Raw genomic sequence first — 16,222 nt, 5'->3', positions numbered from 1 at the left:
TATGTTTGTCAATGAGGTATTTCTCAGAAATAAAGAAGTTAATTTAATGTAAAATAAAATCTTATAATTGTTGTAATAAGGTGAAAGAGAATGCTTGGTTAGATTACTTAAAAATTATACAATATAATAAATAAACAATTTCTGAAAATCTCAATTTTTACATTAATAAGAAACATGTTAAAAATTTAATGAATGCATCAATCATACTTAAAATGATGGATTAATGCGATTAAAAGCCGACCTAAGCGTTAATTTGTTAAAAATCTCCTGAAGTAATGTTGGAAAACTTATTTTGAGTTGACTGTTGCCCGGTCAACTAGTGTCGTTCTGGATGTGCCTGAAAACATTCAAAAGCAACGAACAATTAACATCATTGTTTAATTGATAAATAAAATAATTATTTATTGTCTTTTCCTTTCCCTATTACCTTATCATCTTTCCAATGGTTGGTCATTATACTCTAGATACATTCATGGAAAGTATCAAATATTTTCAGTGCACCCTCTTGGTTTGCCTGGTCCGCCGCAAAACTGCTTGGTATAGCCTCATAATTCCATAATAATCTATGATGAAGAAAATTAAATTGAAGTTTTGAATAAAGATTTAAAAAAAATAACAATTTCTTATTAATATAAAATTGGTTCTTGTAATTACATAAACCCTGGTGTTTAGTATTTAAACCGCCATAAATCAATCATCGTCTGTTATCGATCTACTTATTGATCGGGTGGTGCGTTTTGGATTAGTGCAGTTCCTTTTTATACTATCGATTTTGAAGGTTGGTTTCTTTTATTACAAATCAATTGTTTACAAGGTTTTTAAATTATTTTATTTAAAGATGGATTTTAAAGCAATTACTTCTGAAAAAAAAATGAATAGTTGTTATGAAGATTAATTAGAACAAATTAAAGTGTTTGTGTAACATTTTTTTTAATATTTTTTACTTATTTTTTTCACTCGGAACGTGTTTACCTGGCGTTCGTCGTGTTTATCAACTGAGACTTATTTATTGTTTTTTTTAATAAATTTTCTTTTAAATTTGCCCTTCTTTTCTTATTTATTTATTCATTAAATATGGAAACAGTGGAATATCATACTTTATTTTATTTAAACTTATTTTGTTTAAGACGTTCTTTAAATCTTTCAATGTGTAACAAATCGTATATAAGCTAAACTAATCTTATTGGCGATTGATTGTATAACCGGTATTGAAGACTGATACGATATAAAAATATCAAGTTTTTTCTTCTAAAAAACTCAGGTAACGCCACCGTTCTCTTCTCTTATTATACTGTAATTAGTTTCGTAATAATATTCTGTTTAATATTGAATTATTTCTAATCGATACTACTAGACTCAAAATTTTGCATTTGTTCATGAAAGAGTGAGAGAAAAATACATGTTAATAAGTGTTAGTGAAGGATAAAGATTACAGCAGAATTGTGTCGATCAAGTAAGCTGTGAATTTTTTTTAATCTGTGGCTCAACCGGGGCATTTAGATCATTTTGAAACATTCCGATAAGGTGTGCAGTGACAATTAATAAGCTTGAAGACAATATTGTAAGTATATATTAATTAATTGAAAGTATACAATTATACGTATAAAAACTGTTATATATATATATATATATATATATATATATATATATATATATGTTATATAAAGAAATCAAATATACAATTGTTATATTACCTATGCATTTCAAAATTTGAAATTAGTGTAACTAACTCTTAGTTTAAATACAAATTATTATTAATTTGGCACAAAGACTTCAACGACTGTTTCTATGAACGAATTTTTCTTTATCATCATCAAGTGATTGTTCGATATTACTAAACTCAAAGTTGGAATTTTGCACTTGTTCGAGTAACGGTGACAAACAACGAAATACATATTAATAAATGTTAGAGAAGGATTAAGATGATAGCAAATTTGGGGCGATCAAGTAAGCTTGTCATTTTTTATAATCTGGGGCCAACTGGGGCATTTAGTTCCTTTTTAAATATTTTGATAAGATGTGCATTGACAATTATTAAAGTAGGAGTTGATATTCACAGTATATATTAACACATTATAAGCGGGTCGGGTAAAAATACCTGTCTCAAGAAGTGTTGATTGTTAGAGGGCCGGGTAATTTATACCTTTTTAAATGTACTTACTTTAAAAGCGGAGTGGGATAATTTTACTCTATTGATTTACATACGGAACTGAAAGAATTATCTCTTATTTTTTGTTATGATTCAACAACTTAGTTTGGACTATTTTACTACCCGCCTAGTGAGTTAATTAATCAAAAATATATTAATATAAATGAAAATAACGGCAAGTTGTGTAAATATATATACTGATTTTATTTATTTAATAAATATTTATACCCTAGTTATATCATTTAAAATAAAAAAATAATTATAAATTATTTGAATATGTTAACTTATAATTAAATAAATTAAAACAAATGTTAAACATAATGAATTTGTTGAAGATTGTTTGCATAACCAAAGTTGAAAACTGATGCTCGTAACATACATGACTAATAAGCTGAATTAAAATAGCGAGCCTTTTCATTTCTTCTCTTATTGGAAAATTTGTTACTTATTTCAATTACTTTTTTAATATATGCATTTTAAATTAGATTACAAATTTATAGTACCTCGTTTATGATCTTTTTTTATTATTACAGAACGTATCAAAGCCGTTAGGAATATAAATAAGCAATCGACTCTTAACGTTTTAAACATTAAAAGAACATTCTTTAAAAATTATCAGTAATATTTAATACTTTATTTGGATAAATAAAGAGAAAACGATTTTCAGTCCTCCATGCAATTGGGTTCTGACCCGGAGTCTTGGTCATAGAACTATTAAGCTCTACTAGGCAGCTTTGCGGCAGCAGTGCGTCAGACCTGACATTGAAGAGGTTCACTGAAAATAGTTGACTTTTTACTTGGATAAGTGGAGTCGCGAGTCTAAAATTTGCACTATAATATTGAGCTGGATTCTCAATTTTGTTGTTAGTTATCTTAAAGGATAAGCAGTTTTTGCAGTTTCGGAAATTGAGTTTGATTCTCATAAAAATTTGCGATATTAAATAGTCTTTTGAAATGTTCTTTCTTTAGTTGAAACATTTAGAGAAGATTTTCTATTTATATTTTCGCTGAGTACTAAATAGAGACCAACCATCTAGAGTGCGACGACAGACAAACATCGTTAAAGGTAATAGTATTATTTTTCAATTAAATAATGATATTAATTGTATGTTTGTAAATGATTTTAGGTGGATACAGAACGAAAAATGTTAACTGGGCAACTAATGACGCAAAGTAAGTTTTTCAAGATATTACTTCAGGTTTTTCTGTCGTCAAACCAACTCTTAGGTCGGTTTTTGATGGCGAGTATTTTATCATCTGTAGATACTACAAATTAATGTTCATTGATTGATTTTTTGAAGCAATAATATTTGTCTAATCTTACAGAACGTGTGGGAGCTGTTATGAATATAAATAAGTAATCGACTCTCAAAGTTTTAACAATTGAAAGGACACTTTTTTATAATAACTAAATTTAACACTTTACTTGGATAAGTAATGAGGAAGCGATTTTTAGTCTCTCATGCAATTGGGTTCTGACCCGGAGTCTTGGTCATAGAACTATTAAGCTCTATTAGGCAGCTTTGCGGCAGCAGTGCGTCAGACCTGACATTGAAGAGGTTCACTGAAAATAGTTGACTCTTTACTTGGATAAGTGGAGTCGCGAGTCTAAAATTTGCACTTTAATATTGAGCTGGATTCTCAATTTTGTTGTTAGTTATCTTAAAGGATAAGCAGTTTTGCAGTTTCGGAAATTGAGTTCGATACTCATAAAAATTTGCGATATTTAATGGTCTTTTGGAATGTTCTTTCTTTAGTTGAAACATTTAGAGAAGATTTTCTATTTATATTTTCGCTGGATACTAAATAGAGACAAATCATCTAGAGTGTGACGACAGACAAACATCGTTAAAGGTAATAGTATTATTTTTCAATTAAATAATGATATTAATTGTATGTTTGTAAATGATTTTAGGTGGATACAGAACGAGACATGTTAACTGGGCAACTAATGACGCAAAGTAAGTTTTTCAAGATATTACTTCAGGTTTTTTTGTCGTCAAACCAACTCTTAGGTCAGTTTTTGATGGCGAGTATATTATCATCTGTAGATACTACAAATTAATGTTCATTGATTGATTTTTTGAAGCAATAATTTTTGTCTAATCTTACAGAACGTGTGGGAGCTGTTATGAATATAAATAAGTAATCGACTCTCAAAGTTTTAACAATTGAAAGGACACTTTTTTATAATAACTAAATTTCACACTTTACTTGGATAAGTAATGAGGAAGCGATTTTTAGTCCCCCATGCAATTGGGTTCTGACCCGGAGTCTTGGTCATAGAACTATTAAGCTCTACTAGGCAGCTTTGCGGCAGCAGTGCGTCAGACCTGACATTGAAGAGGTTCACTGAAAATAGTTGACTCTTTACTTGGATAAGTGGAGTCGCGAGTCTAAAATTTACACTATAATATTGAGCTGGATTTTCAATTTTGTTGTTAGTTATCTTAAAGGATAAGCAGTTTTGCAGTTTCGGAAATTGAGTTTGATACTCATAAAAATTTGCGATATTTAATAGTCTTTTGGAATGTTCTTTCTTTAGTTGAAACATTTAGAGAAGATTTTCTATTTATATTTTCGCTGGATACTAAATAGAGACAAATCATCTAGAGTGTGACGACAGACAAACATCGTTAAAGGTAATAGTATTATTTTTCAATTAAATAATGATATTAATTGTATGTTTGTAAATGATTTTAGGTGGATACAGAACGAGACATGTTAACTGGGCAACTAATGACGCAAAGTAAGTTTTTCAAGATATTACTTCAGGTTTTTTTGTCGTCAAAACAACTCTTAGGTCAGTTTTTGATGGCGAGTATATTATCATCTGTAGATACTACAAATTAATGTTCATTGATTGATTTTTTGAAGTAATAATTTTTGTCTAATCTTACAGAACGTGTGGGAGCTGTTATGAATATAAATAAGTAATCGACTCTCAAAGTTTTAACAATTGAAAGGACACTTTTTTATAATAACTAAATTTCACACTTTACTTGGATAAGTAATGAGGAAGCGATTTTTAGTCCCCCATGCAATTGGGTTCTGACCCGGAGTCTTGGTCATAGAACTATTAAGCTCTACTAGGCAGCTTTGCGGCAGCAGTGCGTCAGACCTGACATTGAAGAGGTCCACTGAAAATAGTTGACATCTTACTTGGATAAGTGGAGTCGTGAGTCCAAAATTTGCACTTTAATATTGAGCTGGATTCTCAATTTCGTTGTTAGTTATCTTAAAGGATAAGCAGTTTTTGCAGTTTCGGAAATTGAGTTTGATTCTCATAAAAATTTGCGATATTAAATAGTCTTTTGAAATGTTCTTTCTTTAGTTGAAACATTTAGAGAAGATTTTCTATTTATATTTTCGCTGGGTACTAAATAGAGACTAATCATCTAGAGTATGACGACAGACAAACAGTGTTAAAGGTAATAAATAATAGTATTATTTTTCAATTAAATAATGATATTAATTGTATGTTTGTACATGATTTTAGGTGGATACAGAACGAGGCATTTTAAGATAAGATTTTCTATATGTATTCTCGCTGTTTGGATTACTAATAAGAGACCATGGACGCATCTAGAGTATGACGACTGATATGTTTGGAGACTGTGGCGACCACCAGTAATGCCAAGAATTTTTAAGAACACTTATTCTGTTTGTTGTAAATTCCGTCTGAACGTTAACTCAGAATAGGACAATTATGTATATATTGTCAAAATTTAAATTGTATCAAATGTATCATATATAAACATTAGATTCTTAGTATTTTAACTATTAAAGGAAGCATCATGAGTCTAAAATGTGCGTAATCATTTAATATGTGTAAAATTGTTGACGTTGAGTGTGAAATGTAATCCGTATAATGTATACGTAGTCCCTGTAAGACGTAACATAGGACGTATAACGCAATTAGCAAAAATGTTCATTCTTTGGTTATAACATTTCGCGAGTTAAATTGTTACATTGATCGTAAAATGTAATCCGTAAAACGCATAACGTAGTCCGTCAATCGTATAACGTAGACCGTATAACGCATTAGCAAAAATACGTATAACGTCGAACGTAACGCAAAAACGTAGAGCGTAGAACGTAAGTCATACCATGGTTAACGTAGCAATTCGTTGAAACTTGTATAATAATCTTGTAAACCGCAAATTGCAGAAATACGTTTAACATAAAACGCATCGGTATCGTTGCATAAAACGTAAGCCGTTTACGTGAAACGTCACAATTTTAGTATATTGTTTTGAAATTAAATTAAATAAATTTCAAAATTTGCGTTGTTAAATATTTATCTTAAATATTCCTTTTTTAGTTAAAACATTTACAAAAGTTTTTTGATGTATTTATAGTTGTTTAGATTTTAGTAAATTATAATTTAGTATAGGACGTGCATTTAATTACCTTGCAATAAATAACATTGTTTTTTCTATATATCTTTTAATGTAATTTAATAGTACGTCAAATATTTCCGATAAATTCAAAGGGTGTTGTAAGAGACGAACATGTAAATAAATATTCGATTCTTATTATTTTTACTATTAAAGGAGAAATTTTGAACAGTTTTTGTAGAGTAAGGTTTGTTACAAACTTTAACATTTTTTATCTCGTTTTCTGTCTGTTTAAGAAATCGACTTATTATTTAGAAATACTTCTACTGGACATATCTGATTTAGGATAAGTTATGAAACATCCTGTATAAACATATTATCCAAATTTGATGTTATTTTATTTCTAATATGATTGTAATGCAAAGTGAACATATTGTTAATTGAATTATTGAATTACAAAGCATAAATACAACTATGATTTTAGTTAGTAAAGAATTATAAGAAATAATTTACCTACAACTAAAAATTCAAACCATTTTAATTAATTGGCTTTATTCCATCCTCCCGGCTTCTTCAGATAGAAAACAAAAGGGCAATATGTAAAATACCACAGAACACCCACATAAGACCTAACCTGATTGTAGAAATTCGTAATAATAACTTTTTTAAACAATGAACATTCTATCAAATGAAATGTAAATTATAACCTCAAATTTTCCCTTTAAATTTTGAATTATTGCAGTTTCATTATTTAGGTATGTAAAAACAAATTGTTGTGGAAAGGTAGAAATGTTTACTAATATTCACAAGTTTTAGAAAATGCCAGTAGAATATTTACCACCCCTTTTCAATGTTCATAACTTCACAAGGGAAATATTGGACAAAAAGATAGTTATACAAGTTATCCAAATGGTAGACTCTATTTTGATTTACATAAACGAGGAAGATGACATGGTGTTAAAAGACCTTTCTTTGGCAATGGTTAACAGGTTTAGTACATCTCCAGTTACAACAACATTAAAGGGCGAAGTGATAGGGTCTGTATCTGCATTGATGGCAAGTAGATTAACGAAGAAATTGAACAAGACTGTTTTCCTTAGTTGTAATATGGATAATGAAAGGGAGATACAATTGGTAGAAAAAGAGTTAAAAAGAATTATTGAAGAAAATACTAATGTATTTTAATATATATTTTAACTTATTAAGTAATAAATTATTTATAATATTTATAGTGTATTTTTATCTAAAATAGTTGTTCCAGTTTTAAAAAAATATATATTTAAAATATTCCCCCATATACAGATTTTTATAATATAGTAAATGGAATATAAGAATATTTTTCTTCACACAAATTTAGTTGAAATTCACACTGTACGAACGTCACTAGAAGAAATAAAAAAGTTGTTGTACATCAGAAAATGCATCTTAGTGCGTAGTTAGTTGCGAACCACATTTCACTAAAAATGAAATGGTATCACAACTATTATAAATTTTTTTTTTTTAACTACTTCCTTGTACATAATTTAAATCGTTTAGGAGACACTAAATCCAGGAATAACCAAGATAAATGTTTTACTTTACTTTTATAATTCTGTATAACTCTACAATTATTATTGCACTTTTTATGAATTATTTAATTATTGTTCTATTTAAAAACCATACAAATTATTGTATTTTGTAACATGTTTTTGCAATTTATAATCGAAATATTACAGCTCCCGATATTGTGAATGTTGATAATATTTATAATGATATTATTAAAAAAATATATTTGCAATATTTGACAACATTCTAATAGGAAATTCAAATTATCCATTTAAACGACAGGCTGTGTATATAACGGAGTTTGGTTAATATAGATAATTCACATTTTACTTTAATATTTTATTAAAAAGAAATTATTTCGGCAGTATACATGTGATTTAAATGCATACAGTATTTTAAACACCATTTTTTATTAAAAAGTATTAATTATATACAGCGTAACCTATGACCAAGTCTTCTTAATTTAAGAGCGCCGACCATGGTTTTGAGTTTAATTCACCATCTTTATTACAAAACACTTAGTATAACAAGCAGTAATAACAATCACAAGTAAAAATTAAAATCTAAAACAAGTATACAAGTCTACATGTAGCATGCATGAGATGCATTTTATATTATTAGTTATTAATTGGATATTTATCAGTTCTTTTATCTTATTAAAATTATTTTTAAAATATCAAATACAAAAACAAGCGATAGGAATACCATTGAGTTTTATGATTAAAAATAAATTTATTATAATATAATTTTGAATCTGATGTATTGCTAAATTTTGGTTTTATTAAATTTCAACGATTATTTTTCTTATTAATATTAGCTGCCAAAACATCGTAATAGAAAAATTTTCGATAACACTTTAAAATTCAATAAACTATATTAAAAACCCAATTAGATACATAGAATACAATATCTATCCTACACTTGTATGTCAGCGATTTAGAATCAATAGTTTATTCTGATTGTTTTACGAATTTTGAATTTATGTACACATACTATATTTATAAATTCCAACATGCAACATTAAGAGATAAATATAAATTTGAGTAAAATATTTTACGTGTAATATGTGTGGATAACAATTTAAAAATTCTTTTTCCTCAGTTTTCAAAGAATATTCACAGTGTTATTTCATTCAAACTATCAAACTTCTATATAAACCAATGTTACATTACTCAAATTTAATGTTATATCTTTTAAAAGGATTTGTTGATTCATTATGTACAAACTATCTAAACAGTGAAGAAGCAGCGTTTTTATATGGATCGATGAAACAAGCCTTTAATCAGTAAATTTTCGCCTTTGTTTACTGAAATGTTAAACTTCATAAAATTGGAATAATTTTAAAATATTTAGCATGTTTTAAGAGAAAGAACATTTGTAAACCTAGTAGATTTCCGACATTATAGCATAAAAAATCTATGAGTGATCCGATTATAAATTTAGGCCAAATGTGTATTCTTTCCTTAAAACGATCCGCTATAGTATAAAAATTACCCTTATAAATAAAATTTATTTTAAAACATCTGAGTCAGTACTTTTAGGATATATATTTACAAATGGTAATAGTGTATTTACATAGCAATATTAAATTTATTCACCAATATGTGAATAAAAATACCAAATTTATTTTCGATATTTTTCAATTCTCATTATATAGTAAGATAATTATTGGAAATATTTACTTTTAACGTATGTATGTGGGTTTTATATATATTTTGATATCAATATTAAAATATTGGTGTTTAAATTTCTAATATGGTAAATAAAAGCTTGAACGAGTTTTATCAATTTTACAAGATGTATATCATTCAGGAAGCACCTTGCGAATTATTTTTTGCTTTATGATGCTATATTAGGAAGAACTATTTTTATTATTCGTTAAATACTATGGTACCAAAAATGCATCTGCCTTTTAAACGTGCACAATTTTTATACTTATAATAAAAAATAATTTTAGTTATTATTACATGTGTGCAAAATTTGTTTCTAATAAAAAATCGAAAGTTTTCTCTTTATTTTCTTTTGATATGTGAAACATATTTTTATTCCAATTATAAAGAGTGATGGAAATTTATAATTATGAGATGAATATTGATCCTTTTAAGGTCAAACTGATATTCTGTAATGCATTTTTGGAATCACGTATACATTCTATTATTACCAAAAGCGGTGTCTAATTTTACTTGATCCCGAAAATCGCTTGTTGGATTCTATATGTCCCAACCTACATAATTTGATAAATTATGCATAGAGAAATAGTCAACAACTCCATGACGCAAATTTAATAATACATTTTAGTTTGAAGTTTTTTGGGGTGAATTTTATATGGATTCAGGAGCGATAACTGTGATCATCAATCAATCTGTAATTTTAATAATCTGATAAATAATAATAATAATAATAATAATAATAATAATAATAATAATAATATTAAATATTAAAATTTATATTTTAATGGGTTATCGACTATTTATCTAAAATTGATATAAAATGCAAGTTAATATCTATCATAAGACCTGTTCAGAGGAACCTTGGAGCCTCCGTCTTTCTGGAGTCGATGTCAACCCTTATTTAATCAAATTTGACACTTGAATTAATTTGAAATTATAAAACACAAGTGTCCATATCACAATTGCATCGAATCATATTGAAGCCCTATGATTTGGGCAGATGACGGGCGTGGGTAAAAGTGGCCCTTGGGGCAAGTGTAGTTCGTGCATCGGTAACACTGGGAGCAGGTGACGAATTTGAGTTGGCGATCTACGAACAGTAAATCTGAAAAATAACTTGTATTAGTACAGGTATTTGGAACATCAGAGTACTGATTGAGTTGTAATTGATTGAATGGAGATTAGAAATTAAATTTACCGGTGCCTGCTGGATGTCGGAATACATCCGCAAGGACAAGAACAAACAGAAGTCTCATCTGCATCTAATGATGTGGTTTCAGTGACGTGATGTCCTAACTGTCCACTAAGAATGGAACCATTCGCTGTTATTACATCACCTTCTAAACGTACAGCTCCTGCCAATGCCTAAAATACAAATTCAACATAGTAGATAATAACTACATTATGAATTAGAACTGATTTAAACTGGAAAACGATCTAATTATTTGAATGAAATATTGTTAGGAGCAACAAATAAAATAAACTCTTACCTGCATCGCTTGCGCTTCATCTCTTCGTTCATCTTCCGTATTCATTGTTACAAAACGTAATACGAGTAAGTTAAGCGAGGCAGCAACAATAGCTAAACCAAAAAGAATAAAAATGAGCGAGAACATGACGTATTCCGGTTTTTTGCTCAGAGCATTGTCTTTCTGTAGGGCCACCTATAATATAAAAGAAAAATTATGTTTTTACTGTATACTGTGTTAGTCTTTTACTTAAATGCTTTGTGTTAAATTTTACAAATTAATTAATACATTTATTACTTAATTTAATACATTTATTTTAGTTGCAGAATTGGTGATCGCCGTATTCTGAGTATTATTTGTGGAACAACTTACCATATCTCCAAAACCAATTGTTGTAAGCGTGATAAAGCAATAATAGACCGAGTCAAAATAGGGCCAACCTTCGTACCGTGAAAAGGCCGCTGCACCGCCAGCAATGGTTAGTGAGCTTAGGAACGTAACCACACATATAAGATCTAAATCAGACGCAGCAGTTTGTCTACAGTTCAACGAGGATTTTACTGACCGTATGATGACACTGAAAATAATAATTATTTCAATAGTTCTCCAGAGAATGCAGCACCAAGAATATAATCAAGGCCAGACTACTGAAATTATGATTGATAAAGCATAATTTTAAATACCTGCTGAGCTTGTTGACTCTCTCACCAATGCTCTGGAACATAACGAGGCCTAGCGGTATGCCGATCATGGCATAGCACATAGTGAAGAGTTTTCCGGAAATCGTGCTTGGTGTCGAATGCCCATAACCGATCGTGGTCAATACGGTAATTGCAAAGTAAAATGCTCCAGTGAATTTCCACTGTTGTCCAGCTCTATGCGGTTCAGATTTCAGAACTACCGTTTCCATTATACGATAGTCCTCGTCAGTAATGTTATACTTCCTTCGAATTATTGACTGGATTTCTGTATAAAATTTGTAATAATATTGAGTACATAAAATATTACATATAATAGTAAGTATTTTGTAGTTTCAGATGTTGAGTGATGTTAAAAATTGTGATTAAATTTGTGGAGAATATTATATATTTTATTTTTAAATCCAGAAGGCTAATGTATAGTAATAAAAAGACATTTCCATAGTTTTGTCTTTGTTTTGTCTTCAAACCTTTTACTCACTGTGCGTCTTTTGAAGAGGATAATTTGAATTTCCTACATTAAATAGATTTAAAATATTGCCAATCTATTTTATTTTCACCAGTTCCATTATTATAATATTTCGTCTTCTATATATTTAATAGACAAAAGATTAGCAAAATTCTTTATCTTGTAAAATTTTTATTTTCAAAAAGGCATTTTGTGGATTGCATTGAATGATTTATTTGTTTCGTTCTTAATATATCTGTTGTTTAGTACTCTAAAATGTCTCAAAGAAGATTTTGCCAATTTTGAAACATGGCTATCTAAGACAACAAGTGGCCTTTATGTGTAATATCTAACAAAGTGTAGTGAGACGAGTAGAACCGTTTTCTGCTAGACGAAATAGCACATTCTCTTCATCCAGGCTTCGTATAGACGTTAAAATAACTGTGCGAGACTTGAAAATACTACAATCCAATTTAACATGTAAGCATACTAATGCTCTTAGAGAAGAATGATTAGTGTCACGTTTTAAAGAAGGGGTCGCGATAATTGTACCGCAAATAATACTGTACCTTGAAGAACCACTTTCCTCTGGTTCTCCGTTTTGGACTCGAGGGCGTCGAATACGGCCGCCCCAATGAGCAAATAAGTGAAGGTACAAACGATTAGAGATAGCGTGCGAACGTTTTGCTTCTTCATCCTCTTCTAACGCACATGGTCATGCCGGGGGGCCGGGGGGCTCCCGTGCCGCTAGCTGCACACGCCCCCCCAACCCCTCCTCCAAGACCGCATGTGCAACTGGCTTACGCCGGCTTTTATTCCTGATAACGTGTAGATTTCGGTTTTTCGCCGTCGATCTGTTAACTCTTCATACACTTTGGGAACTGGGCCCCAGCTCAACATGCGGCTTTCTGGTCAACTGTCTAGCCTGCATGCAACAAATGAAAAAAAAAATATAATAATTTTCAGTTTCGTTTGAATATCAATATATAATTTTCGTAATGTTAATATAAAAATTGACTAATAAAGTATCAATTTTGTTTGTTATTTTTATCAATCAATAAGTTTCAAGTGAAGTACATAAAACACAAATTATATCAACAATTAATTTCAATAATCAATTCTTTAAATGAATATAAACAAACATTATCTTGCATGTAGCTTTAGATTTCCAATTTGTTGAAGTTGCTTAAATTAATTAACAAATTTGAAAATGTTGATACGGGAGTTGTTTATTCAAGCATACATTTATGAAGCTTGGGACCTATTCAAACAGTACTATCTGTATTAATTACAGAACATATGCAAGCTAATTGAAATCTGTTTGCATAAATGTGCAGCTATTAATTTCCATGCAAATATTTCTATGGATAATTGGTTGTTATTATCTATTGAACTACTTTTTCAGTGGCCGTTCTTGCTTATCTGGTTTCGCAAACATTATTTTTTATCGTTGAATACACTGGATATATATATATATATATATATATATATTCTCTAATAAATTGGGAAATCAATATATAAAATAATTTAGATAATAATTAGCTATCCAACAAATAAATTATTATGTTACATTTATTCTTCTACTAAAATCTATATTACTTCATGTAAAAAATAATTTAAATACATATATTTTTATGAATGTGACTTCTCATTTAATGTAGCATTCGCAGAGTTCTGTTTATTTTAGTTTAATTAATGTTTAGATTAGTTTATATTAAAGACTCACTCACACAAACTCATATTATTTGTAATTAGTTGATAAATTAAAAACACAGTTCAAGTTTGTTACAAATCTAAAAATAAGTTAGGTAAACACTTAAATATAGTCTAAATTTTATCAGATATGACAGTCAATTTTAAAGCTAAAATGCTATATATTAGAACAAGATGAAACTAATTTAAAATATGGAAACTATTGAAATCAAATCACAAATATTAAATTTACCTAATTTATTGGTATATTTAATCGTTATTATATTTCATTAAAATATGGGACATATTATTGAAAAGGTTCCTATATATTTTACGATATTTAAATATAATTAATTTCATTTAATTTAACCAGAATGGTGTATTAAATTGAATATGACTGTTTTATAGAAGATCCATGGATATATATTTCAAAAAACAGGGAGACAATTTAAAGACTCTTGAGGTTTTAGCTTTTTGAAACTAAATTGCGCCGTTCTTTACGATCCACAGGGATACTTGAATATTGCATATACATTTACATAAATGAAGTGTACCTACAGGAATAAATATGCGAGTTGAAGTTAATAAGCTGTCACTGTGTTGAAGAAAAAACAATTTATGTTTAAAATTAGTTAACACAGTTTATTTGTAAGTTTTACTCTCAATCTCTGATGAACAAAACTAAATTTGTTTTTGTTTATATAGTCGCCAAAAGTATGCAGGAAATAAAAACACGATATTTTTAAATGTAAATTAATTTCAAAATTAAATTAGAATATTTTTTTAATTAATACTTAGTGACTGTCAGATTTTTGCCAATAAGAAAATTGAATTATTATGTAATGTCAATAACATCTAAAAAGATTTTCTTTGAGAAAATGGCGTTTGACCTATTATAAAAAATTTTACCTTATAAAATATATAGAATTTTTAATATAATTAAGTGGTTACTTCATAAAGGGCACTTAATTAAATTAATAAATCTTCAAGTAAGTTGTATGTTATGTTATAAGGATATAATTATTCATATATTTTATTATTAATGCTCCCTAAGAGTTAACTCTAAAAAATATTACATTTATATACTAAATGTATTTATTCTGCTAAGTTATAAATTTAATTATAATATTATACATTTATTACAATATAATTAAATATTTTTTTGTCTAACACATATATTTAATATATTGGCACTTTTCATGAATAATATGGCGCCTGAAAATGCCAATACACTGTAAATTTACAAAAATAAAATGCACAATACACATATTCAAAATAACAACAGTTACCTTGTTAAGTTTGAAACACTTCATCCACATACAAAGTTTCCATTTTTCGTTAACACACCCCGTATAATAATGATGGACACTGTCGCATTAAATTTATGTCACTTGCCGCACTGAAACAAAAACTGAAACATTCGGCTCACCTATTGTTTAGTTTTCAGTCAATAATGCAGCCAGCTTCGAAACCTGGTACTGTTTACGCAACGCATTGGTTCGAAAACCCGAAGAATTTCAGTACCCGGAGGATGGCACAGATTCCGGCTGCGAGCTGGACCAGCGTCCCGACGCTCGTAAAGGTTTTCAGTGGTACACGCGGTCCGTGAAAATCGATAACGACGTCGCAATGACGTCACTACGTTCGGTGGATCTCATCTCTTCTCCATCAGTGGTCCATCGAGCGGGATATTCGAAACTATGCAGCATTACTGGGTGAAATGAAATATTGATGAGTGGGAAGGAAAAGTGGCTATGTGGTGCTAAGGATAAATATGGAGGGTTGATCTTGCAAGAAGATATTAAATTTTTAATTCGTAAATTTGTAGAGGAAAATTTTCCACAAAAGTATAAAATTGTGAAATATAATTTATGTATAAGGTGTGTTTAAAATAGGTGGTCATAATTAGGAAATAGATAGAATACGTCCAATAATACAGAAAATAAAATTGAAATATATCATAAACGGCTGTGATAATTAAAACCAATAGTACATTTTTTTCTAAATTGTGCAAATAATGCAAAAGCTTAATAATTTAAAAAAATATTTAGTAATGTAGAAAATAGGGCGAGAAAAAGAGGAGAACGTCCCGAAATATAAGTTAGAGTATCATTATGAAAATATTATGGTTTGTTATGTTGAATAGTGGGTATGTATTTTAAGATAATAAATACCAAAATTAAACGCTATTGGACTAAAGTTTATGAGGAA

General features: G+C 28.9%; 1 protein-coding gene and 3 long non-coding RNA genes across 5 annotated transcripts in view; 2 read left to right on the top strand and 2 right to left on the bottom strand.

The window, feature by feature from the left end:
* Positions 1-187: 187 nt before the first annotated feature.
* LOC126264669 (uncharacterized) lies at positions 188-710 on the bottom strand. The gene is made up of 3 exons (XR_007547335.1): positions 655-710; positions 428-563; positions 188-337 (listed from the first exon to the last, which is right to left on the bottom strand). It is a non-coding gene; the product is annotated as an uncharacterized LOC126264669 (long non-coding RNA).
* Positions 711-1,238: 528 nt separating this feature from the next.
* On the top strand, positions 1,239-6,933 carry LOC109596765 (uncharacterized). Its single transcript, XR_007547334.1, has 10 exons — positions 1,239-1,261; positions 1,355-1,561; positions 2,683-3,215; positions 3,277-3,322; positions 3,476-4,003; positions 4,065-4,110; positions 4,264-4,791; positions 4,853-4,898; positions 5,052-5,580; positions 5,649-6,933. It is a non-coding gene; the product is annotated as an uncharacterized LOC109596765 (long non-coding RNA).
* A 3,737-nt stretch (positions 6,934-10,670) lies between these two features.
* Positions 10,671-16,222, bottom strand: part of LOC109594232 (two pore potassium channel protein sup-9) — a 125,219-nt gene continuing 119,667 nt past the window's right edge. Inside the window, exons 1-7 of one of the 2 annotated variants that reach the window (XM_020009438.2) lie at positions 15,301-15,557; positions 12,889-13,244; positions 11,857-12,139; positions 11,546-11,750; positions 11,195-11,368; positions 10,903-11,069; positions 10,671-10,809 (exon numbers count right to left, since the gene is read on the bottom strand). In XM_020009438.2, the coding sequence (XP_019864997.2) occupies positions 10,677-10,809; positions 10,903-11,069; positions 11,195-11,368; positions 11,546-11,750; positions 11,857-12,139; positions 12,889-13,015 (1,089 nt within the window). In that variant the 5' untranslated portion in view covers positions 13,016-13,244; positions 15,301-15,557 and the 3' untranslated portion in view covers positions 10,671-10,676. Of the gene's footprint in view, positions 10,810-10,902; positions 11,070-11,194; positions 11,369-11,545; positions 11,751-11,856; positions 12,140-12,888; positions 13,245-15,300; positions 15,558-16,222 lie in introns of those variants that run through there. The other variant, XM_049963445.1, reaches the window with a different exon arrangement.
* LOC126264664 (uncharacterized) lies at positions 11,889-12,296 on the top strand. Its single transcript, XR_007547325.1, has 2 exons — positions 11,889-12,011; positions 12,062-12,296. It is a non-coding gene; the product is annotated as an uncharacterized LOC126264664 (long non-coding RNA).

Source organism: Aethina tumida, chromosome 2 (assembly GCF_024364675.1).
Source record: "Aethina tumida isolate Nest 87 chromosome 2, icAetTumi1.1, whole genome shotgun sequence".
Lineage (NCBI taxonomy): Eukaryota > Metazoa > Arthropoda > Insecta > Coleoptera > Nitidulidae > Aethina > Aethina tumida.
This window is presented reverse-complemented; position numbering and strand designations above follow the sequence as displayed.